Source organism: Acanthopagrus latus, chromosome 3 (assembly GCF_904848185.1).
Source record: "Acanthopagrus latus isolate v.2019 chromosome 3, fAcaLat1.1, whole genome shotgun sequence".
Taxonomy (NCBI): Eukaryota; Metazoa; Chordata; class Actinopteri; order Spariformes; family Sparidae; genus Acanthopagrus; species Acanthopagrus latus.
In genome coordinates this window covers 23407605-23433000 of record NC_051041.1, presented here as the reverse complement: position 1 = coordinate 23433000, position 25396 = coordinate 23407605, and the positions used below count along the sequence as shown (strand labels likewise).

General features: G+C 43.3%; 3 protein-coding genes and 1 long non-coding RNA gene across 5 annotated transcripts in view; 1 reads left to right on the top strand and 3 right to left on the bottom strand.

Annotated features, from left to right (window-relative positions):
- The window catches only part of LOC119016874, a 1691-nt gene extending 92 nt beyond the window's left edge, over positions 1–1599 (bottom strand). Inside the window, exons 1-3 of the mRNA XM_037093221.1 lie at positions 1461–1599; positions 1295–1353; positions 43–1206 (exon numbers count right to left, since the gene is read on the bottom strand). Coding sequence (XP_036949116.1) covers positions 43–1206; positions 1295–1353; positions 1461–1594 — 1357 coding nt within the window. The 5' untranslated portion in view covers positions 1595–1599. The remainder of the gene's footprint in view (positions 1–42; positions 1207–1294; positions 1354–1460) is intronic.
- LOC119016877 overlaps positions 1–16999 on the top strand; it is a 25333-nt gene extending 8334 nt beyond the window's left edge. The window contains exons 1-2 of one of the 2 annotated variants that reach the window (XR_005074278.1): positions 2465–2865; positions 15351–16999. This is a non-coding gene — a long non-coding RNA (uncharacterized LOC119016877). Of the gene's footprint in view, positions 1–2464; positions 2866–15350 lie in introns of those variants that run through there. The other variant, XR_005074279.1, reaches the window with a different exon arrangement.
- tpbga (trophoblast glycoprotein a) lies at positions 9800–14850 on the bottom strand. Its single transcript, XM_037093222.1, has 2 exons — positions 13675–14850; positions 9800–13395 (listed from the first exon to the last, which is right to left on the bottom strand). The coding sequence occupies exons 1-2, from the start codon at positions 13926–13928 to the stop codon at positions 12546–12548; spliced, it is 1104 nt and encodes a 367-aa protein (XP_036949117.1). The 5' UTR covers positions 13929–14850; the 3' UTR covers positions 9800–12545.
- On the bottom strand, positions 16666–25396 carry tmem222b (transmembrane protein 222b). The gene is made up of 6 exons (XM_037093223.1): positions 25233–25396; positions 24209–24293; positions 22520–22551; positions 22320–22416; positions 22098–22228; positions 16666–19436 (listed from the first exon to the last, which is right to left on the bottom strand). Exons 1-6 carry the CDS (start codon positions 25349–25351, stop codon positions 19349–19351), a joined length of 552 nt encoding a protein of 183 aa, XP_036949118.1. The 5' UTR covers positions 25352–25396; the 3' UTR covers positions 16666–19348.

Here is a 25396-nt window from a genome sequence, read left to right as displayed (position 1 = left end):
GACCAGGCTGAGGCGAACACCACCAAGAAAACAGATACTCACTTAGTTTCCCAGATGGCCTGACCCTCTTCCACTTGCTCTCATGGTGAATACTCTGGACCTGTGGCTTGTAGGCCTGCTGTGGGGGAGCTGGGTGGGCCTGCCGCTGCTGTTTGAGAGATGCACTCTGCCACGAGGTAGGATATGACTGCTGTGGCTCCCTGACGCTCACCTTCTGGTCAGCAGGTTCTTTCAGCCGTCTGATAGCGAAGCCACCGAAGCGGTCAGGGATGTCGTAGGTTCTGGTTGGGGCGAAGCGCTGACCAGACGCTCCTGTTCCGCTGCTCTCAGAGGCAGGGAGCTTAGTGGAGGTGTAGCTGCGTGGCTGAACGTTGAGCGCATTTTGTTTCTGGGACGCTGGAAGGGACTGGCTTCCTTGGGCATTTCCTCCTGTTGGCTGAAAGAGTTTACTTTTGTATCGGTTTCCAGCCTCAGTCTGGCTGGGGTTATTTACGCTCCTCTCATTTGAGGGTGAGAAGCGAGAAGGTTTAGATGCTTTAGAGCCACGATGTGAAGAGACTCTTCTGGCGCGGGCAGTGGCTGAAGTCTGCATCTGCAGCGCTGGAGCACCCACACTGAACCGGCTAGAAGACTCGACAGGAACGTAGCTTCTCGGCCAGTAACTGGCTGGAGCAGCAGCCGCGCTGGGAGCCTTCTGTGCTGCAGACAGGCTTCTAGGACTCTGAACAGCTGTAGAACTACTGGACACATACTTGCCAACATGTGCTGTACCCTGCTGAACTGGCCAAGTCCTTTTCTTGCTGACATTAGCAAAGTCATTCGGTTTCTTATACTTACTCACAGAACTTCCACTAGCAATAGCGGTAGAAAGTCCAAAAGAGTTTTTTGGTGAAGTTTGTGCATTTGCGCGATTCGACTTTGCTGGTCGCCAGTTAGGTTTTGAGAGCGAGCTGCTCTGAACCAGCCTGACTGACGAGTGGCCACTTTGAGTTGGTTGTGAATGAAAGTTTGTGTCGCCACCGCTGGAGTACACCTGGCTAAACCTCCTGCCGCTGCTAGCCGCTAGCTCTGTGTTGAAGCTCCTGCTCTGGGCTGAGGCCAGTCTGAGTTGATTCTGGGGATAGTTGCTAGCAAGTCTTCCTTGTCCACTCTGCTGCTGAGCAAAGCCAACATATGCATTGCTGTTTTGTCTCTGAGAGCTTTGAGCTGCAATAGAAAAAAAAACAAGGCCATTAATGCGCAGCTCGTGTATCACGTTGCCAGAGGGACATTGACGCCTTTGTGCTCTGCTCACCCTGTTTAGACCACGAACAGCGTACATGTTCTGCTTGAGCTAAGCAAATCAGCAAGATCCTGCACAGAAGACAAAACATCAAGGTCAGAAGAAATGGGCCAGCCAGCAGTTACTCAACACATGCTCGGAAAAGCAGTAAAAAAAAACAAAAAAAAAAACAACTTACCCCAAATGAACTCCACAAGCCATTTTTTCCTGTATGCTGCCCCGTCGAGGCAACAGTAGTCCAACTGCCCTGAGGCTACTTGCTCTGCATGTGTGTGTGTGTGGCAGCGAGGTTGCGTTTATTGCAGTCTGCATCCAATCAGCGCTTAATGAAGTGATTGCCTACAGGTGTGTGCTGCTGTGGTTTCAGGGTGACTGGGAGAGAAGGGTTCAGTGGATTTCCTTCTTTCCTGCCACCTCTCTCTGCGCCGCGCTCTCGAACAGCCATAGCTTCCTTCTGCTAGGAAGAGCTTCTCACACATTTACTCCGCAGTTACTTTGTCGCGCTGAGATTTCTCCTCCCTGCGTCCAAACCTGCCCTTGAGCAAGATCATGTTAGTTCTGATGGCCTTGTTAATATTATTAATGGTGCCTCTGACACCACCCTGACGCTGAATAGACCCAGGCGGCCCAGCTGCAGTAATGATGCAGTCGACCCTAACTGTGACAAACAGCACATCAACATCATCAGGCTTCCACCTTCTGTTTGCAGGGTATAAATCACATATACCAATACCACAGTCAATATCATAAGACATGCAACTGTGAGAAACGATAAGCCGAATGTATGATGTCGTATTTGCACGCGAGTGTGATATCATCAGCCTCCCGCGTCCGCTTGACTGATCGGGGACCATGTGGGACGCTCAATGTGAAAACGACCTCTTACATTATCAGTGTAGGTGACACGCGCACACTAAGGACACACTCCCTGGTAGTCTGGCAGGTGTGAATCTTCCTCCCAGACTGTGCCTGGTCAATAGTGTTCATTAATGGCACTCCCCTGGTGCCAGCAGAAGCAGGATGCGAGTGCAGACAAAAGGACGACAAATTAATCTGTCACTCTGTCCCACTTTCCCCTTATTGTATTTGCCATCATCAGCTAAACTTCTTAAACCCAGGTTTATTCAAATTTGCAATCTTATTTTTCACTTCTCGGACACTTGAGCGTTTGAGCCGGAGCGGCAATAGCAAATTTCCTCCTCTCCATCGTAGGAAGGAGCGACACCTCGCATGCGATGACCAGATGAGTGTGGTGGCTTAAATCAAAGACACAATTTCCTGTCAAAGGAAATAGCGCAGAGGATTTTTTTTTTTTTTTTTGAGGAACAGTTTCCTCCATTCTAAATTCCTTCCATTACTCTTATCAACATTCATATGAGCGAGAAGGAAACGCGAGTGAAAGTTTTCCGTTGGAATCGGCCACAATACTCCCGATGACACAGGCAGGGCTTTAAAAGAGCTTACATGAAACGTGCAAGGGTGACATAAATCACAACGGGATCTATTCATCAAAGCTGGCGCCGCTTTTCTCCTTGAGGATGATCTCTCTCATTTGAATTCAAAGTCTGCCCGCATCGTGTCTCGTAAGTGCACATGTTCTGCCTTAATGATGTTGATCTGTGCTGCTTTAACAAAGGAAGTGCCCTGTTCGATCTGCGGACGAGTGGTGGGTGCGCTCATTTGAGCGTGGCCTTCACTGCGACCTGGCTTGGTGCAAAGGTCGCCCTGTGTCAGGTTCCACTCCGCTCATGAGCTTTCTGCGTGCTAAGATAAATTTGTAGCTGTATGTGCAGGGACCACCACAGAGCTATGATGGAGGAGAAGGCAAACAACATTGTCATCTAATTTATGTGCAGAGCTATGCAGAATGTGGGGGCATTCATGAGACGGGTCAGTAACACAGTCACCTTTGCCACCTGAATCTAAAAACACAGCCTTTTCTCTCCATTTTAGCTTGCTGTGCACAACAAGCCTACAGTTCTTTACTATGCAGTTACAGATCTGTGATAAAATAATTCAAACTCAAGGTTGCCGTGCTCCACCCGACTTTTTAGATCAAGTGGAAGTAGAGTGTATATAACTACACTTTGTCATTTAAAAGGTTTCAAAGGTGGCGGGAAATGGATGGAAATGAAAATAATTTGAAGACAGACTCAAAAGTCATAGCATAACCGCTAACTGCTGCTCAGTATACTCTCTGCTGTTTCATATTTGAACAAAGAGGAGGTGATGTGGACCGACAAACAAAGACTGTTTTGTTGAGTTTTACAGTAAGTTAAAGAGGAACTTGGTAAAAGACAGACGGCTTACACTTGTATTTTTCTGTTTAACAGGTTTAAAATATCTCCTTTCTTGACTTTTTGTTTTGTTTATTTTGTTGTATTAGATTTGATTTTCCTTCTCCCGGCTGAGACTTTCAGGGCTAACATTGTTTCTTCAAACGCTGTATGTAATGTTATTTCATTTTTCTTTTATGTTTCAAACAAAAGTTTATGTATTTTTCATTCTGATTACTGGCAACATGTGGAAGGACCAAATCCATTGATGTGTCTGTTCGCCTCTCAATAGTCTCTGACTGCCCTAAGCTGTCTGTGGTCCTAAGCACATTCATCTCAACTGGACATAAAATGACTACAAGCGTATTGATACTTTCTTGAAAAGGCGAGTAATTTCCGAAAACAATGAAATGCCTCTTTTCAGCTGTGGATCAATACCCATTTACTAGCGCTAGTGAGTATGTATGGCAGCAGAGAAAGTGTATGTGGGATTGACTCAAAATAAACTACAGTGTGTGCGTGTGTGTGTGTGCGTGTGTGTCTGATCACTGCTTCAATAGATTTCAGACAACGGCGGAGCTCCATAGTAGAGGAGGAGGAACGAGGTACATCAGGCTTTGGCTTGCCAGTAAGGCCAATTATTGTAGGTGTTCGGACTTTCTTGTCTTTTTTTGGCAGTGGAGGCAAGATGTAAACAAAACATCGAAATACTTTTTATCTTTGAAACCTGGAGTTGGTAAGGTTGGAAAATCTTGTAAGAGCAAGCTAAATTTTGAAAGTATCCAACCAAAAATAAATATATCACCCCCTCTCTTCAGACCTCACTGCAAAGCCACTCCCCCTAAACATACCAACCGACAGACTGTGCTGTGGCTCTTGTTGTCCAGCCGGGATATGTGTGTGAGCAGCTAATTTGCTATGTTCCACAAGTTCTCTTAGCGAGAGAACTAGCCATCGCAAATGTACCTCAGTTGGAAATAACCAGTGCTTTGTTTGTTAGCCATGAATGGAGTTTGTTCCGGATGCCACAGCTCTGTTCTTTGGCTTTGCGTTCACCTCACAAATCTCAGTCCAAAAAAGGCTAACCAGCCCTGCAGTGAGGCCGATGACTGCTGTTAGTTAATTTTCTGGTACATGCTATATGTAGACGTTAACACACTCCTTTAGCGGCTACGTATAGTGTGTACCAGCAAAATAACTCTAATGAAAGTACCTGAGTCCAAATAAGACTAATTGGCCAGACAGTTAGGCTAATGCTCATTGCTGTGGGTGGGCTTTGTGTTCACGTTAGCTGCCGCATATATCATGTACCAACAAAATAGTCCTCATAAACGTACCTCAATCTGAAAAATGATAACTGGCCAGCCAGTTAGGTTTATGCTTACTGCTGCAGGTGTGCTTTGTTCTAGCCTTAGCTTCTAAAGGAGTGTGTTAGCTGCTAAATATATGCTGTACCAACAAAATAGCCGTCATAAAGGTACCTCAGTCCGAAAAAGTAGTTCTCAAAGGAAGGCTGCTCTGCTGGACTTCACCTTGGAATTAGGAGGGAAACAGTTTAACTGAAAGCAATTTATTCACAAAAGGAAAATAACACTGTCAGTTTCCGAGACTGTTATAGTCACATTTTGTTTGGCGGGACTACATGATGTAATACAAGTGTAGGCAATGTCATCATCCAAAATGAGCAAAATGATCCCCTCCTCAAAGTCCTATATGTAGCAAGATGATGTAAAGTCAGGGAGAGACAGTCAGCAGATGGTGTCTCATCTCCGGAAGAATCTACCCTTTGGCCTCCAAACCGCTCTTCTCTTTCCGACCAATCAGGTTCCTCAGGTCCCCGTTGGGCGTGCTGGGCCCCCTCCCGCTCCGGCATCTGGTCCAGCATTTGAAATAATGAAGGTAATAATAATGAGCTTAAGTCTCCTCCCTCCAGGAAGGCGAGAGGTCAAACTACCTATGGAGAGTTCACACCTAACACATTCCACCAGCAGCTCGAGGATTCATCATCTGACAGGCTGCATTCTGCACACTTCGGTTTACAGCTCGTCCCAGAGCAACTTTGGTCTCATTGTTGTATTGGTCATCATTTCGAGATCTAGGAAAACAGCTATAGGTCACCACTATGACAGTTTATCTAGACCACATTTTCTGGAGGTAAAGCATTTGATTCAAGCTGTAAACTTTCATTGCATAGGAACCATGTCTGCCAAAGTGCAGGAATAAAGAAAGAAAGAATTGTCTCCTGTAAGCAATGTGGCGAGCATGTTAAATGTTTATACATCCACATAGAGCAATATTAGAATTCATTTGCAGTTATGGCATCCTAATATGTAAAAAATAATCCAATATACACACATTTTTGCTCTGCGTTTGTCTCCACCATTGCTTCACTAAGTCTGAAAGCTAACTGTGATTAAGTGAAGTGATTATCTATCATTTGGGTCTAGGCAGCAAGTTTGATTTGTTGGGCAAAAAGACAAAACAGTAACTCTGAAACATGTTAAAATACCTTTGCTTGGTTAATAATTAGCTGCAGCCCAGTCCAGCCAAGATGGATCATATTATGTCCAGATCAGCCAGTAAGCACTGTTTGGGAGCGCTTCAGTGGTAATCTAACGTGTAATATATTTAACAAGAAACTGGGACTTATTGAAGGCAAATTCATGGCAACAAAACCAGATTTTTAACGAGACATCTTTAGATTTTGCAGTTGTCTTCAGGGCAACAAAACTGAATACTTTTACAGGGACGTTGAGACATTTTTTTAGACACCTATTTGCAGACATTTTTCCATGAAAAATAAAAGGAAAAAAAAACAATTATTTTAAGCTAAAACATGAACTTTTCCTAACCCTAACCAAATGGTTTTTGGGATTAGACCTAATGAGACTTTGACCGCAACGCTGTCACAACATGAAATTGAAACGCATAGAAATGTAAAATAAATTCAAAGCTTTTACATACAGTATGAGATGTACCAATTTATCAATGGAAATTAAGAAATGTAACCTATTCATGGTTTGCAGAAATATACAGTCACTCCGGTGATTGGGTTGCACTCTGTGTTCTCTAAAAAGTGGAGGAATATCCACTGCCTGCAATAAATTGTTGTTGTCTTTGTACGTGAACCACTGTGGGTCCACTGGAGGGGGGTGGGGGGTGATCCCAAGGGTCTTCAAATGACTCCATTTTCCAGTTGGCCATCATATTTGCCCGGCTCTCTGCTCAATTCCAACCCAAGTCATTGATGCATGAAGTAGATGATGAAGTAGCGCAGGAGTTGTGAGTATCTCCTCCTTTCTTTAAAACGGGTCAAGGCCATTTATAATCAACCAGCTACACGGGCCTTATTCCTTTTTTCTGAGACGACCAGAGCAGAGACTCTTTAATGAATCGCAGTGAATCATTTATCTTCATCCTACCTCCTTCCCTTTGCGACAGTATAACGCAGAGAAGTCTTACCTTTTCTTTACGTTTCAGCACACAATGTGAGCCTCAGCTGGACGGGCTCATTCAGAGTTTGAGAAGATTGGGCAAGATTGGACACAAGGAAATATATCTCTCTAATTGAAAATTCCCCAACCTCATCCTCCTATAAACATCCACAGCAACAACAAAACAAAACTTCTGACAAGCCACATGGATCTACAGACTGATTCGTGGCCAGCTGGGGAACAGCAGAGCCAACAACAAGGCTTCGGGACGCTCTCGGCTCTGAGGCCCGGAGGAGGGGAAGTCGCGGGGGTGTAGGCGGGGGACTATAAACCCTGGCAGAGCTGTGCCGTTGCTCCGTTTACAGTTGTAGTCAATTCAAGATCAATGGAGACATGGTCATGCAGACTTCAGAGGGAAGCTGCATTGTTGCGGTGGAGGGCCTACATGAGCCTGTCTTTCATACTAGGCAGGACTTTGTTCAGAGCATTTGTTTCTCATTTTCTGCGAGTCTGGGGATCCACTGCGGTTATGCACCAAGAGGTTTTTGTTTAAATTTCAAGAGCATAAAGAATCCCATTATGACATGTGAACACATACATGTTGTACAAACTCTGTGGTGTGTTTTCCCAAGTGGAACTGAAAGATTAGCAATGAAACGCAAATCAAGTCCATTTGGACTGTGGCTTTATTTAATGTCAAATTGAAATTTAGATTCGCCTCACTTTTTGTCACAGCAAAGTTTCAACTCTAATGATACTGCAGCTTTAATGCAGATGTCTCTGTTCTTCAAAAGAAGATAAAAATGTTTTAGGACATTTGCGGAAACGTCCCTCTTGGTGGGCATTTCCTGTGGCACAGTGACTGTGTCATGGGTGGACTGCCGTAGTCATTTCAGGGCTGGTGTTGTGAGCAGATGTGCAGTCAACTTCTTCAGTGTGACACAGACTTGGAAATTATGAAGCACTTTGCTGATTCAAATTGTTTTGTTCAATTCATAGTCACTAATTTGGCGACCGCCGTCACTTACGCACAACACATCCATGTTTATAACACCAAGACGTTTGGCATTAATTCTGACTGTCTTCAGTGCAGTACTTAGCTCAGTTAGTTGGTGTTTCACACGGCTACATTTCTTATTTTGCTTTCCCTCCATAAGCTTTTGATAAGAGGGTAATTGTGGCTGTGCTGACAAGGCTGCTTTAGCCATAGACATTGTAAGAGAGGAGACAAACCACTAAATAAAGCATTTTGACTGAAAAAGTCTGTTACCCCTGAGAGGAAGGTTGTGCGTAACATATCCCGCCCCTTCCCCCCAAAAGCCAATCATCTTCTTCATCACAGCCCGAACACAGGAAACATATACCCCAAATGGGCAACTGTTGCAGTGGAGTGTCACAGCCGTTCTAACTGATCGAACCAATTTAGTGTGGCTGCAGATGTCCAATAGGCATGAGGATATCACGCTAAGGCACAGGATTACCTAGGAAAGTGAGGTTATTCAAACAGTAGACATTAAACCTGAATTAGTTCTGGTGAGACGAGCTGACAGCAGCACATCACGGCACTCTGGATTGAGCTGTAAAAGAAGGTGGTGGCGTGAAACCGTGCGCGTTCGTAGTAGAAGGATGACCTCTGGAAACAAAAACTTTATTTTGGGGCAGATCAACGAAATTTAAAAGTTATTTTTTCTTTCCTTACCATCACATTTGACCTGTGATTCTATACATACAGTTTTTAAGATCGGGTGACCATTGAAAGTGAAGTTCTGTTTCTCTTCCCATTCACAGATGCACTCAGAAAGTGGAAGCCAGTTAGCTGACCTTGCTAATGTTAGCTCTGATTTTCACAAAGACACGATGTGTTATTTCAACACCTGCTGAGTCGTCACATCTTCTGCGCACTCAGTGTTGTGTTAGCTGCTTGCTAGCATTAGCTAGCTCTTAGCTAGCTAGCTCTCTCACACAGATATTGTACTTTATCTTGTATTGTATTTAACTTTTTGGTAATTAGAATTCTGGACCTAGTAAGTACAACAAAGATTCTGATTTCTCAGCAAAACTAATCTTAATTTCAGACCGTCTTTTACCGACAGTGATGAAACTAAGAATCTGAATAAAGTTTCAAGAAATGCTTTAATCCATGTATGAGTGTGTGCATGTACTGTGCGCGATACATGTGCTTAAGTGCCTGTCAGCTCCGGCCTTTATGAAGATGATAAATGGGGGGCCAGTTGGCTTTAATGGTGAGCGGGGCCGAGCGCGAGCAGTCACATTGATCAAGCAGAACAGCAGAACAATGGCTACTTCCCCGCTGGAACCACCTCTGCGGTTTGGTCGCCACCTTCGCTGACCAGACCATTTGGACATGATGTATAGGCAGCATACAGGAAACTGCGCGAATGGATTCACTGATCTCAAATAAGTTCATTGTTAAAGAAGGAAAAGGGACACTGGACTGTGTTTCACTATCCTGTGCATGCTTCGGTTATAAAAGGGGGGAAGCCGAATGTAAAGCAGAATGTATCAGATGACTGTGTAGTACTCGGCGACGGCAAATGTAAATGATGACATGTGTCCATAGCTGAGAGAGAGACAGCTGTGTTTGTCATACCATGCCAGTGGAGGGGGGTAGATGCCACTTTGTCTCTGTCGTCATGCTGCTGACTGTTGTGGTCTCTTTCTAACATGTTCAATTCCTCACAGATGTGGTGTTCACTTTTAAGGCATATTCCCTATCATGGCCATTAAACCCATGTAATGGCGCCAAGATGTTCCCGGAGACAGGAGGCGTATAAAATAGAGGGCCTGCTGTGCTCCAGAGGAACTCTCTCAAAAAGTGAAAAGAAATGCTTCAAGTATGTATTTTGCCTTTTCAAATAGGCAGAACCACATGCTGTACATACTGCGACATAAAGTTGTTAAAAGTTTTATAAACTGCTTCCTCAGTGGTCTAACAAATGGCTTGTGGGAATACAAGACATGGCAAGCGAAGTTGAGATAAAAATTTGATCTTTTAATCAAAGATACAACATACAGTCTGAGAGAACTCTGTAATTGGAGCCATTTTTTTTCAGTTTTTTAACAAGCTTCTCTTTTGCACCGGGATTAATGGAGAACGTCTGGCTGTATTTGTAGGGTTCCTCTCTTTTCATTGCATTCCTGCTGAGGCAATCCTGCACAGCCTATGGCAAACACACCGTATGTATATTTTTCCAACAGGCAGACTCATAAAAAGACAAAAAAGGCACGGCTCCTAATCCACACTTTAATGAGCGAAAACGGAAGTAATGACACGCAGCGGATAATCTTTCTTCTCTCCGTTACGCCAACTGACACCAATAACCCGTGGCCGGCGTCGTGCCCGGGTAGTGACACATTGTGTAATGGCAGATGAAAACTTCTCCTGCGATTTTCTTTCACGGGCAATTATTAAGAATGATGACACTTTAACAATGGCCGGATCAGAGAGCCCGACTTTGTCATCGTGAGTGAATCCTATTACGCGGCGGCATAATGGGCGTCTGTGGAGACAGAAAGAGAATGAGTATCACAAGGCATTTTTCTGCGCTGGAAAACAAAGCTTGTTTCAGACGTCTCGCCGTCCGAGCCAGCCTTTGTGTCGGCGTACGAGCCTCAATTGTTTTCCCCTCAGCGAGTAAATGCCCCGCTTAATGTGGTTCTGCAGCTCGGTGAAATGATATCTAGAGTCTCCCTGGCGGTATGAGCGGATTCATTTTTCTGCCCTTTCATGACACACAAGATTACATTCACTAAATGAGCATACAGACATCTTGACTTCTTTTAAAGCTTTATTTTTGTCATAACACATGCAGTAAAATGGCTCTCCGTTATAAACATTGTCTGGATCGCTATCAGAGGAGCTCGGCGAACATCTTGATGGGAGTGAAGATGCTACTTTGGCTACGAACAATGGGAGGCTGTTTCCCTCATTCCAAATACGCAGATAGCTAGCAATTTGGGCAATAAACACTTTAAGGAATGGCAGGTTGCCATCTACCCCCCCGCCCAACCCCACCACTCTGTCTGTGTTCCTCTCACTTCGTAGCAAAGACTTGCTTTTGTCATAATCCTCGGGATACATGCAAGTTGTGATTTGTAATTCAATTTAAACGTGCATGTGAAATGTGAGGCTGGGGATTTGACTGAGGAAAAGGAGTATTTGAGATACACCTCTGGATTTCAGTGTTATCTTGACTGTTTGTGACTTTTTGATCCCTGTATATGACCTTCATAATCAAACAAACCATCAGCGAGAAGATTGGCTGTTTCTGAATAGTTATTATAGTTATCACCGGGTCGGATTGTGACTTTCAAGTCACATTGTCAAAACTATTTTCTAAGTCCTGAGGGTGTGGTGAGGAGTCTTACAGCCGGGGGAAAGAAGCTGCTCTGTAGTCTGGTGGTATGGTGCGCCAAAATCAACCCAACAAAAAGTTCCTAGTGGGACCTTTTCGGAACTGCTCTTCGAAAAACATATTTCACTAAAAAAATCCAACTGTAAAGGGATAAAAGGTGCAGAAAACCTTTGGGATAAGAGCAAACTCTTTCTTTTTTTTCCCACAAGGGTCAACTCTGAACTGGTCACAGCGAACTGCTGAATGAAACAATGTAGCTGGTGTTTTAGAATCATCTGTATCTTATCATTGGTAGAAAAAAAATCCCCTAAACAGAAAAACGTGGAGTGCCAGACTTTTCCTTCAAAGGGCCTCCGGAGCGGCTGTTGTCTTTAAGGAGGGAGGGAGATTGCTTTCAGCGGCCTCAGCCCCGCGACTGGTTCTCATCATTTTGACAATAAAACTCAAGGAGTTGAAACAAAGCAACATTTCAGGAGGAAAAAAGAAAAAGAGAGGGGGCTTTGAGATTTCCGCTGGTCTGCTCTGAATTGTCCCCCCCCCGCCTCCTCCTTCCAAGCCGACAGCCAAAGAGGAGTAGAGTGGTGAATTTAGGAGGGCTTTAAAAAAGCTTTGGGGGCTTAATTCCTCTGTGGCACCCCGGGGGCTAACTGACGGAGGGACCAAAGGGCTTGAAATGGTTCAAAGATGAATGAGTGATTGTGCTTTCAATTCCCAGAGGTTTGTTTTTGTAGTGTCGGGACTTTATTGCAGCATTTTGTTGCTTCTTTGCGAGCTAAATATTGAGAAGATCTGAAGCAGGACAATGAGCGTGCCGTGTGGAATGCGAGCTCGTCTCAGACATCTACTGATTATAAAATAATACCTTACTGACTTATAGGCACTTGCTGTGAGTCGGCAAGAATATAGTGAACTTTACAACATTTATGTCCGCTTGACTCCAGAGAACACACAAATCTGAGATAATGTATTGGGATTCTGAGCATTAATAGTTCTGTAATAAAGTAAGATAAAGGGCAGTGCATGCTTTTATCAACAAGGCAGAATGACAGTTAACTTTATCGTATGTATATATTTACAGACAAATCTGTACAATTTTTACATTTTTTTTTTTTCTACTGATAGATGCGTTAGAAAAAAATCGGCTTCGTTAGAAAACACCCTGGAGGTGACTGTCCGCTCACATGTCGCCGCTCGATGAGACCTGTGATAACCTGGGGCCGGAGTCGATCTCGAAGCGGTAGTGGTAGCCCTCCCACACCTCCCTGCAGGCGTCACGCATGTCGTAGATCCGCTTCTTGATGCCCTTGCGGTTGAGATAAAGTACGAAAAGGAAGATGAGGCCAACAAAGCCCAGGACTATACCCAGGAAGACGTACGAGGTCTGCAAGGCGAGGTCGGCCCCTGCGTTCCTCTGGTGGCACCCCAGAGTCAGCGTCCCCACGGCGAGCATGGACGTGTTCCTCATGCTGACTGGGAAGGCGCACATGAGGTCCTCGGCGTCTCTGATGCGTCCCTGTGACCTGTTGAGCCACAAAGCAAAAGGTTCGATCCCGCACTTGCACGTGAACGGGTTCTCCCCAAGGAGGAGGGTAGCGTCCCGTAGCGAGTCCAGCTCTTGGAGGCCCTCCTCTGACACCGTCTTGAGGGCGTTGAGGGTCAGGTCGAGCTCCTCCAGGCACTCCAAGCCTGAGAAGGTGGAGTTGTGGATGGACACCAGGGAGTTGTTCGAAAGCTGGAGCCGCCGCAGGCTGGTCAGGTGGGAGAAGATGCGCGAGGGTAGATAGACGAGGCCGTTGCTGGAGAGGTCCAGTCCCCTCAGGGTCCCCAGGGAGCTCCAGCGGAGAGAGGTGGCCAAGTCCATCACCGAGGAGTGGTTGTAGAGGGCCCGGCTCAGGTTGAGCTCCCGCAGGGACTGGTTCTGCACGGAGAAGGCCTCCGGGTGGATGACTGCCAGCTGGTTGTTGCTCAGGTCCAGGGAGCGAAGGCTGCGGAGTCCGGCAAAGGAGTTGGACTCCACCTCTGAGATCCTGTATTTGAGGAGATCCATTCAGATCATTTCCACTTTTCTTAACATCTGGATCCAAACTAAAATAAAGCTGATCATGGTTGTCATCTGAATTAACCCTTGATAGCCTGCAATGACCCAGATTCCCACGACCAAAATCCTGCAATCTGCTCAGCTGACCAACTGATGACAAAACAGTACTTTACTTTTGAGACAAACTGCTCTTCAGACTATCTGAAATGGAATCATTAGTTTGCATCATAGTGGCAATAATGTCAGCAAAGTCCCGGGAGAGTCTTACCTGTTATTGCTCAGAGAAAGGTTGGTCACATTCTCCAGCCCTTTAAAAGACTCCGGGCCGATCCGACTGATCTGGTTCCCAGTTATGAACAGATTCCTGGTGTATCCGGGGATCCCGGTCGGGACGCTCCGCAGGTCTCTCGAGACGCACTTCACGGTGTGAGCCGCCTCCGAGCACTCGCAGCGCGGAGGACACGACGCGTAAACGGAGCCGAGCAGCGCGCAGAAAACGACGCGCTGCGCCAAATCCAGCATGTTGGCAAGAAAAGTGCGCGGTCGGGGGGAAAAAAAAAAAAAAAGAAAGAAAAAAGAAAAGAAACGCGGAAAAAGGGGAATAAACGATAAACGCTCAGCTCCCTTTCAAGACATCATTATCGTCTGCCGTCCCGGCTGGGAATGCGCTTCAACTTTGCATCCGAGCAGAAAGTGTGGCCGGGAGGCAGGCTCGGATTTCCATGAGAACAGAAACTGGGGGTCGTGCCGATCAGAGGGGCTGTTTGATCCTCGGCCGTGGCGAAGCGGGGCGTCGCTTCTCCTGCAACAATGAAGTTAAGAAAGGACCATCGCCTTGTGTTGGTGATCTGCGGGGAGGGGCTTCTCTCCCGCCTGCTCCCTGTCCGGATCGGCGAGATCTTCCTTCCTCTCCGGCTCGAGGAGACACAACAGGCGAGGAGAGAGGGATGAGGAGGAGAAAGTGCTCTCAGCCCCTCTTCCTCTTCTTCTTCATGTACCGTTTCTCACGCTGCAGCCAAATATAATCACACGGCATCAACGATATTGGCCAATATCGCAGTCCCTTAGCACCTGAGCCCAGATGTGGATATGGAAATCTGGAGTTTTTTAAGAAAATTATTATTATTGTATTGCAGAAAAATGTATTAATAAAACTCCCATCAGGGCAGAGTTTAATATAACATTCTGGCTCTTGTCTGGGATTTCTCTCCTGCTTCACTCTGTCAGGCTTTGTGACACATGCTTTTGACTGGAATAACTTCAGTGTGAATTCTGTTGGTGACTTTTGGGTCCCTGGTCATTCCCACCTACCCAGGTGGTTTGGTAAATGCGGGGGAGGGGTGTTCAGGGGCCAGACTGCAAAGCCTTTGATCCCTTTTCTTGAATCCTGAGTTGCTCTGTGGGATAACGGCCACCGAGTGGGACTTTTGGCCACTTGATAGTGGAGTATCAAAGCTCCCCCTTCCCTAATGTTTATTCTGACGGATGATCAGGATTATTACAGGAATCACTTCTGAGTGTATTTATAGAAAGTTCAGGAGGAGGAGGAGGAGGAGGTGGTGGTGGTGGAGGGGACTTTGCCTTTCATGGCTCAGGGGGCCTTGAAATCTTAACATCATCCTTCCCCGCTGACAGCTTTGACGAAACGCAGTCGTCATAATTCAACAAAGGAAATCCAAGAAAGGGAAAAAAAAAAACACTCGGAGAAATTTCTACAATAATAGACATCTTTATTTGTATTATAGCTGTAAGTCATACACACATTCAGAGTTCACACAGTCACTTGCAGCAGTCTTTAAACTCCCCGTGGGCTACATGATCTGCAGCATTAAAGATACTTTGGGGATTAGAGAAACAAAAGAGGGGTTTTGAAATTGCAGACTCCTATAAGTATATATGGATAGTGGCACTAATAATAGCATCCCAACTGTCTTTTGTCAGCAGGCTGAATCGCGAGGACCACAGGTCTCCACATTCCTGGACCTGGCTCCTGGATACAACAAGGCACCGCAGCAGGCAGCATCTTAAACCATTCAAATGATCTCCGCTCAATATTGCATTCCTGCACATGCACTTCAGTGAGGGTTGGTGTTCCAGCTATCGCCACAATTTTACCTCTCTTCCTAAAACATACAGATGTATATATTTATTCATTAGAAGCGGTAATAATCACACTGTTGTCAGTTGTATACGCTGACCTCAAAGGGGCCATTCATTCGCTACCTTCCATAGCTCGAAATGTAATGAATGAGCTGTTTGACTGAAGAAAAACAAAGTCACATTCAAGGATACAATTTGTCTCTCGTTTTCTGTTATTTAGCGCAATTACAGAGAGCCAAAAGGTTTTCACTTTTTGCTCGTTTCCACAGCAACATTTGCTAAGTTTGGACAGAGATGTAAAATGTCTCTGCAGTTGAGGGATAATGAGCATATTTCCAGATTTGCTTTTTATAAACACATGCTACTTTTAACTACATCACAGTGAATGAAAGACGACCAGTTTACTTGCCTGTATCCACAGTCCAAAATCTTAATTTCCCACTCATTTTAAACATAAATATTTGAGACTGTGGGGCACAATGAAAGGCAACCCACTCCTCATACTAGTTACTAGTAATGAAAAGGCTTTTAAGAAAAGCAGAAAGGGTCACAGGAAAAGGTTTCTAAAAAGGTGTAATTTGTAAGAAATGGCCAGAATTTGAAAGTAGCTCAAAAATGATAGAGGTCTGCATATTGGTCAACTGTGGCTCACTATATGTTTTGCTGTAGGGACTTCCTGCTGGTAGCAAGTAGATCAGTTTAGCCGTGGAACTAAGTGGCCTCATTAGCTGACAGGAGTTTGCCAGGATCACGACCTCAGATCATGGGGGAATTCACCACCGGCAACAGGACCACGTCAACTGGCCTCCCAGTGATCACAGCTGAGTGCCAGGCTGAAGACAGGGGATGCAATGCAGAGGTGGTTTACAGCGGCTTTGACCAGGACTATGACTCCAGGGACTCTGGAGAAAACAGAGCAGACTGGGACAGGAGAGGCCTGAAGTGGCAGAGGACTGAGCGCCCGGCATCAGAACACCACGTAGAGCCAGAGTAATTTCGACATTTTACTTTGACCAAACCAGAGAAGATCGTAGGAGGACAAACCGAGACTGTTGAGATTCATTTTGTTTATGTCGAGGGAACAAAGTGTGTTTTAAGATGCATTTACAAGGCAATTAAGTTAGACTCTGTTGGCTGAAAAAGAAAAACTTGAATTCAGTAGGTTGTATTTTTTATTCAGTAAAGAAAACAGGTGTAAAAATATTTCCTTTTTTGACATTTGTGAGTTCATTTTGTTTACTTTCTGCTTTTACTTCTCCCTGCTGGAGCTATGGGGGCCTCTTGCAGTACAAAGAAATATTAGGAGACAGGATGGGCCGGGACTAGCTGGTTAGCACGCTAACTTCATCCCTTCAGTACAGTAGAGACATCTTTGAAAAAACATCAACACTGTAGCTTCATAACACTCCTGTTGAGATTGGGTTTTTTTTCTTTTTCCTCAATTCTGGCCATATCTTACAAATTGCCCATTTTAAACATGTTTTTTTCCCCCCCAAAAAAAATAAAAATGAAAATCGTATTCACTGTTTATGCTGAGGGCAGATTCTTACTTTCTTTCCATTTCTTCTTGAGAATATGACTGCAGCTCTACTCTACAGAATCTGAAGCTACACACAGTACAGTACAGTACAGGCTATATCATCAAATCAACATGAACTTAAGCAGGCCTGTTAGAATCTAATTTATTATTTATTCTTGCTAAGGATTACCAGCAATCACATTCAATTTGAAAGAGAATAGGAGGAAGATATGGACTAATAAATATAAAAATCAATCAGTGGGCAGTAGACTGCTATGAAATGCAGCTGATTATTAATCAAGAAGCCACAGTATGAGTCATGACCCTCAAATGCTCGTATTATTGCATGCATGCAATACACACATGCTGGCATGCAATCACATGCTCTCGTTCGCTCTCTCTCTCTTTCTCACCACACACAAACACACACACACACACACACACGAACAATTCTGCTTCATTACTGAGCAGAGATGATATGCAGAAGTGGAGGAAAGAGAACAAAAATTACACTTTAAATTATTCAGACGCTAAATCTGTAGAGCGAACGATCAAGATTGCAAAGTATATAAAGAGCACCTGGTGAAGAGTATAATGTTTGAATATTTACAGGCAACATGGGTGAATTACACACAAGAGGCCACAGAGTATCTGCTTCGAACAGACGCTCAATGAGGAGAGCAAAGTCTAAAAAACTGGCACTGAGTTAGCCCTACTGGTAAACCTTAAACCGCAAAATATAACTGATTTTTACTTTTTGTTTTTAAACACATGACATCTACTTTGGATTATTGCAGGATGTTGACCAGCATATATCAAAGCTTTGTGGAACAGCGCTGACATTTCACAATGACCTTCGATTCTGATCTGCAGACGCGGAAAACAGCAGGAGCGACACTGGCCAGGCGCTGTGGGGAAAGTGGGGATATTCAGCAGGGGTCGGTGAGTGTGAAAAACCTGAGGATCCTGGCTACCTGCTGCTTCTGGCAGCACTGCGGACAAAGAGACGGCTCAACACTTTTTTTCTGTTTGATTGCAAACAATGGGGGGATTTGAATTTACTCACGACAGCCATGGCAACGGATTTTGAGTGCCAACCATCATGTGGAATTAACGTGATTTTAAAAAGGCGTCAAAAATAACCACAAAACTGAAGATATAACATTTAAGGAATCTGTGAGAGGTCTTTTTTTTTTAGGCACTGACTCTTGCATTTTTCTATAAAGTCAAAATTACTAATGAAAAGCAAAGCAGTTCTCATGTTGAACAACAACATCAGGCGAGGTTTTATAACTCTTTCGTCAGCAGGCTTTTCATTCGCTGCCTCGCTAGAGAACAAGTTCGATATTTAAGGACACAGTTTGAGTTGGTCTCCCATTCTCCTACATTTGGCACAAGTATAGAAAACCAAAAGGAGCTTTACTATTCTATTAGTATTTCCCACAGCCACATTCATTGAGTTTGCTACAATCGTTGCACTGATGATCTATAGTTAAAAGGTATGAAAACATTGATCGTAAACCTATTACCATGAGGTGATGCATGTAATGCATGTACAACATATCTCTGAGAAAATATTTCTTTGTAGAAGATGCAGACTTTTTGAAATCCTATGAAATTAGGCTGAATACAGGTAAGAAAATGCACAAAAATACAAACTGCTCGTTTAGTTTAAGTTGTAGTAATGTAGAAGAGCTACATCAGAGCAAGCATGAAATGCAATAAATTCCCTAGAAAGGCATCTAATTCAATTAACATGTCCCTGGTATAAAAATGGCATTCTGGAAGCACAGAACAATGGGATTACACTCCCAATCCATTACAAAGTAAGGTCATCAAAATCTGAAAGCAAGGCATGGATGTGTTCTCCTCCAAGAATTCAACAATGTACGCACCTCTATTCAACTATTAATACAGCTACACAACTTGTACGCTTTGCAGGGGGCCAAGGCTCAAACCTGCTGTTAGGCTTTCAATAATCATAATCCATTAGTGTGTTTGTCTGGTAGTTGTGGTGGTGGTGTGTTCAGTCACTTCTCTCTAAACAAATGGCTGAATAGAAATTAATTTACGTCCCTAGGCCATTCAGGCTTCACCACTGGAGCACTGCCGGTAGCCGGCCGCCTGCTCTCCACAAACCAAGCGCGTGTTGGTGTACATGTGTTGGACATCCCTGTTCAACAATCTCCTCTTGGAGGAGGAAAGTCACAATCTCCTCTGTAACGTTTGCTCGACACCATGTGATGCACCCCTTGTTGTCTAAAAGGTCAACCCCACATCCGACCTGCAGGGGTTCCACTGTGTCCTCAACCTGCCTCCCAGGTCACCGCAGGTTGAGGGTCAGGGCCACTGTGAGGATGATGCCCATCAGCATCAGGAAAGGCAGCCAGGTCTTCAGAAAGCCTGCGCAGCTGGATCAGCCACAGAGGAGAGAAAAATGGAGGTGAGAAGAAGAGCACAAAAGTGACAGTGGTCTAATGTAATTTGTGTTTGATTTCCCCCTTCCCTCTGTCCTGATGATGTCCTGCTGAAGACATAGCACCAATTGTCAATAAGCTTGCGCATGCTGTAACCATGGCAACAGCCATTTCAGAATAGACAATATGTACTGATTTAACTTTGTCATGTTAGAACCCAATGTGCCCCTGCTGAGAAGTGAAATGAGTAGCTGAATTAAAGGAGAGTCATGTCATCTGAATCACCAGTGATCTATGCTACATGTTCCCGGTGCATAAATGTGTGACGACACTGGCAGATGACATGACATCAAACAAAGTCTCAGGGTTACTGACCCCTTGTCCAAACTACTGGCATGACTTGTGATTCAAAAAATTGCATGTGGTTTGTCAACATCACACTGCTTTTAGGAAATATCCTTTTGTGATGCTGCTCTTCCCTCCTCTATAAAACATCTGCTTGTGGCTCTTCAGCCTTTTAGAAGCTTGGGTGTTTTTTTATTTGAACGAATGAAGACAAAAATGACTACTAGAAAAAAAAAAGACAACCTCTTTGCTGATATAACTGTCATTGTACAGCAAAGTGGCTACTGAGGGGAGTGTCTAGTCCAATCAACTTCATTTCAAGCAATCACTACAGAGCTAGCAGGATGAGGCATCTAAAGACATTCTGGAGGAATGTCCTATATAAACCCAAGAATCAGGGCTCTCTCTCTCGTGTCCTGAGACACAACAGGTTCAAGGCATACCGGCAAAATCATGCACGAGCCCCTGGGATCCTAGTGAGGAACCTCATTCACAAGCTACAGCCCTACTTCTTACAGTGGCCTTGAAGAGGGCAGCTGTAGATTATATAGAAGGCAGTAGTTTGGGCCTGTCAGGCAAAAAAAAAAATCTGATTTTTTGGGACAGAAAATGCATATTGGCAATATTCTGTGCCAGTGCCAAAATGTCAAAACATTATTGAAAAACAAACAAACAAAAAAAAACTAGGTGCCATCTAGGATAACTGCATTGCTTTTAGTATTTACTGCACCTGCCGTAAGGCAATGATGTTTTTACTTTCCAACCTGTCCAGTCTTAATACTACAGTTACTGGAGAAGCTTATTCCTGCAATAGCTGATTTTGCTGCTACATTTCTGTTACAACTACTGTTGTAATTGTGTCATTCAAAAAATACATTAGATCTAATGTAAAACATACTGTATGTAATAACGTTGTACAATTCATCTTTTTTTTTTCTTAAAAATTAGCAGGTGAATGATGTGGTTGTCCTCATTACTGACTGTTGTACACATAATAATGTTGAAAACTTTATCATTGGGTTGGCTGCACAGTGGTTTTGAATTCAAACAATCACTTCAACTTACAAGTACTGACTCTTGGCATTAAGTTAATGCGCAGGCACTTTCCTGGTGATGCTCTGCCAAGACTGTAAAGCAACCATCTTCATGTTTTGTTTGATTCAGAGGCTTCACCAGGTGAACTGATGGATCAATGCAATGCTCCAATATCATTCATGCAAAGTAAAAGGATCTATATCATCAGTTTTAACATGTGCCTTTATTTTGAAAATTTCTACAGCACATCTGTTCCCATCCAGGCACCCCTCCTTCCTAAACATCTCAACAGTGTTAGTGGCATGCAGATAAAGGCAACCAGCCAAGAGAAAGGCAATAAAGGTTTTTACTCCCCTCTCAGGAACAAATCAGCAGTGTGGAAGGATTTTAGATTTTGGAGGAAAGACAGGCAACACACGCTATATGCAAACAATGCCAGTACGAAATAAAATACTCAGGAGACATGACAAAACTGATTGGGCATCTCAGGAAGAAGCGCAGTTTTCCACAAAAACTTCACCACAACTCTTAAAGAGTGCAGGAACAAAAATTATCAAATCATGTTTTGGTTGCTTTAGTTTTTTAGAGTTGATATAAACATATCTGATTGTGTTAAAAGATCATTTCCTGCTGAACTGTGCAAGAATTTGAACTATGTCTACACTGTTTGCCAACTATGGGTGTGAACGACCGTTAGCACTCTGATCTCATAGTAATCAGTCATCATATTATTCAATATCCACTGGACTAGATTAGAGCCACAACAATAAACATATCAGTGCCCTTATAGTTTCTGCTTGGACCGTAGACTTCCTGTAACAGTGCTGTGATTTTGTTTCTTTATGAAAAGGCAGACCTTTTAATGTTTGGATGGAGGCTTTAACTGCAAGTTAGTTGTGTTTTTTCATGTCAAATCCAGCCTTGGGCATCATACACTTATAGAAGTCTGAAGCTGTGATCTAATGTTTTAAGTAATTGTTAATTTAATCATTTACATCTGTGCTGTTGCTTTGTTGCTGAGGCTCTTTTTAGTTTTCTAAAAAGAATGGTGATTGATTTGTACTGTTGTGTCTGTTTTGGCAGCAACACCAAAACTGTCTATTGAAAACAGATGAAGTGGCTTGCAACATATTTATATTTCCACACACTTTAAATCAACAGTTTCATGCAAGTGGACTTCCAACAACTCAGCCATCTTTGCCATATTTGGACAGTAATTTCACTCCCTGTCCACAAACAGTATTGTCAACAACTAGGCATGTTAGCCCTTCTTACCTGACATGTTTCCCATGGATCAGAGCGAGGAGGCAGAGGTTGACCATATTCCATGAGGTGCTGTTTTCATATCGCATCAGATTCAGAGCCATGGCGACATGCGAGTGACAGTTGTCACAGCAGAGGTTGTGCTTCAGAGAAAACAAAGAGGACAAATCATGACTGGTGTTTTCACATTTGTATAGTCTATAAAAATCAAGTCTCCAAGGCCACCAAAATTACCATTCTGTGTTTATACTCCTCTGATGCATCGTGGACTGCTGTGTCCCACGCATTGGAGCCACTAGCGTAGACTTTGCTGACGTCAAGCATCCAGTACCTTCCATCAAAGGGAAAAACATTTGTGTAGCACAGATGTGAGGAAACATGTTTCATTATTTCTCTGTAGCAACATGTTCAATATATTGTTTTCATTTACTTACTTTGTTGGTCTTCCAAAAGCCATGTTGTCTTCCTGCAACAAAAGAGAAAAACTTTTCAAGCTCAAAAACAAACCGTGCATTATGATGTGATAAACAGTCACATGTGCACAGACACACTTTTAGTTCTTTGGAAACCAGAGAATGCCATTTAGATGGTTTAGATGGTGGAATTGAGGAAATGTGCCTCATATCCTGTTTGTCTGTATTTCATTTGTGTGCAACATCTAAATGAGTCCAGGTTAAAACTGGGAAGCTTCATGATACAGCACCACTATCTGGATAATCTGGTTCTATTTTTCCACCATAACGAAGCAGCTTTGAAAACACATTACAAAGGGGTCCCTTATGTATGCATCTCCATCAGCAGGTTTAGCCATGTATTGATGATCTATTGTTTTTTAAAGACTTGACTTTAAAATCTCAAAACAAAGGTCTTAAGGGTCAAATATAAGAAACCGTTAAAATATGTAGTTTGGCCCTGGAAGGTTGGCATGACGAAAGTTTGACAGAAAGTTTGGAGTCTATTCTATTTGGGTCTCATGCATAAAGATTTTATTGATCTTGTTTCCCTCCTTGGTTGTATGTTGTTGCTGTCAAATCAGATAGACTTCAAAGTCCTTTGAAACAGCTGTGTTCTTGCAGAAGAAACCACAACAACTGTGTTTGCTTTTCCAGCAAAGGCAGGCTGTTCATCTTTCACCTGAGAATGAGTGAATTAATTATTGTGTCTATGTCAAATGAAATATTGTTGTTCAGTATGGTATTGTGAGCCATTTCTACAACACCGATTCCAAAAAAGTAGGAAAGTTAAAAACGTACAGTTTCATGAAGTGTTCCTGAGCCCAGGTAGTAACATCTTCTATCTGAAGCAACAAACACCAAGCAAGACAGTGCTGCTTTCTTTCTAATGCAAGACTGTTTTTTGGTCTGAATGCCCACTTACTTGTCCATATTGAGTTTTTTAACAGCTTATTGCATCCCGATAGCAATGTTAGAGCATCTTAACACATACTGTACATTGTGTCCATTTTTTATAAAAGGATTGACACAACTGCTCTTGGTAGCATTGGCTGCACATATCAAATAACTTGAGTTGTGTATTAAGCCATATTTTTGCAAAAAAATGTGAGAGTGACTGTCACTTGTGGGGACGGAAGCTGTTTTCTGGGGGAAAGTTCACTGGAGTCTCGGTCGGGAGGGCTGACCATCGTGGTGATTTCTATCAACACAACCACTTGAGTGAGTTAAAGTTTATTGCCGATTACAGACGCTGTTTTATGGGCTGAAATGTGACGAAAAGTCGGTAGGAAAGGCAGGAGGACAGACGCTGCTGCCTACAACTATGGTATTTTTTTCCTCATATAAGTTACCAACAACAGTTACAACGTTACTTTTATTTGGTCATGTAACGCTGAATTAATCGTTACATTAGTCGACTAATAGAAAAAATAATCGCTAGATTAATCGTTTGAAAAACACTCATTTGGGACAGCTCTACTCGAAACACATGTTTACAGTGGGATGTTCTCTAAAAGTACACGCAAACGCTTCAAGTTCCTTCTTACTGTCTTTCTTAACATCCATTGTGCTGGTGTAGACCACTGCACTGTACTTATTTTCACATGAAGGCCATAATATCCTCGCAAATCCCACTTATGTAGACCTTACAGGACCATAGACTTTACTCACTGAGACAAAGTAAGGTCCAGCAAAGTCCCGGATGATACCAGTGGAAGTGCAGATTCCCATATGGCCGATGAATGGCAGCAGCCATCTGAAAGAAGAACACACGCATTGTTGTTATTACAACATAGAAGTAATATTCACATGATACATCTCAGAAAGACTGACACATGATCAATTATTATTGGGCATGATCTCACCTGACTAAGTCCACACATGTAGGGCAGACTAGGCCAGTCTGGGTTGTTTAATTCTTCTATATAAAGCACTCATAATTGTGCAAGTGTGGAGGTAGGGCTCACTTACATGTGTACCATAGTAGTTGTAGTTAAGGGGGAATAACAGTTGTGCTTTTTTGCTTTTGTTAAAATTACACAACTGTTATCATCAATCAACATCAATGGTTGTGGCTATATTTATTGTACCCTAACACCAATCCAACTTCACACACACACACACACACACACACACACACAACCACCTTTGAAGAACTATTTTTCTATGGCTGTCACTCAACATAAAATTATCAGTATGAATAATGAGTTAATTAAATGCTGTTATTATATATATATATAATTTACAAACTAAAACGTAAATTTCTGGACAAATAGTGCATTGGCGTTACAACAAGAACATTGTACAACTTTTTACACCTACACAAAACGCACTTGAAGAAGACTGACTTCAAGCTCTATAAACTTTAGCTTTCCAATTTTTAGTATTTAAAACCGTTGTGTTGTTTGGTTTGCCACTTCATTTACAGTACGTGCTGTTAATTTGCTTTCTAGTTCTACGCCTAATTTTTTAAATACAACACATTTTATATATCTACTATAACATTACTGTATGGTCTATATCTGTCTGTCTCTTACAAAAAGCGAGGCAACAATCATAAAACAAATTTATGAAAGGGAAACAACAGCAACAGGATGGTATTGTACGTCAGCTAGCTAGCTAAGCTAATACAGCTGTCACTTCGTCCCGAGGTTTTATCGAAAGAGGACCAGCACAGTGGTCGGCGATAACTCACGATAACACGGGGATAGGTGTCCACACGATACAGTAGGGATAACGACTGGCCTCAGGGTTAATTTTCTCAGACGCTATGTGGTAATTCTTCATGGTGTCTTTATCAACAACATCCGCCATCACCAGCTGTGGAAAATGAACTTCATTTGTCCCACTCACATTTGG

Excerpts from the sequence above, each read along its gene's own strand:
- tmem222b (XM_037093223.1), bottom strand. The coding sequence starts at position 25,351 with ATGGCGGATGTTGTTGATAAAGACACCATGAAGAATTACCACATAGCG. Across the intron at positions 22,417-22,519 it reads GCTTTTGGAAGACCAACAAA|GTACTGGATGCTTGACGTCA; the intron begins GTAAGTAAATGA and ends CTTTGATGGAAG. Across the intron at positions 19,437-22,097 it reads ATCCATGGGAAACATGTCAG|CTGCGCAGGCTTTCTGAAGA; the intron begins GTAAGAAGGGCT and ends TGGCTGATCCAG.
- tpbga (XM_037093222.1), bottom strand. The coding sequence starts at position 13,928 with ATGCTGGATTTGGCGCAGCGCGTCGTTTTCTGCGCGCTGCTCGGCTCC. Across the intron at positions 13,396-13,674 it reads CTTTCTCTGAGCAATAACAG|GATCTCAGAGGTGGAGTCCA; the intron begins GTAAGACTCTCC and ends CCTCAAATACAG.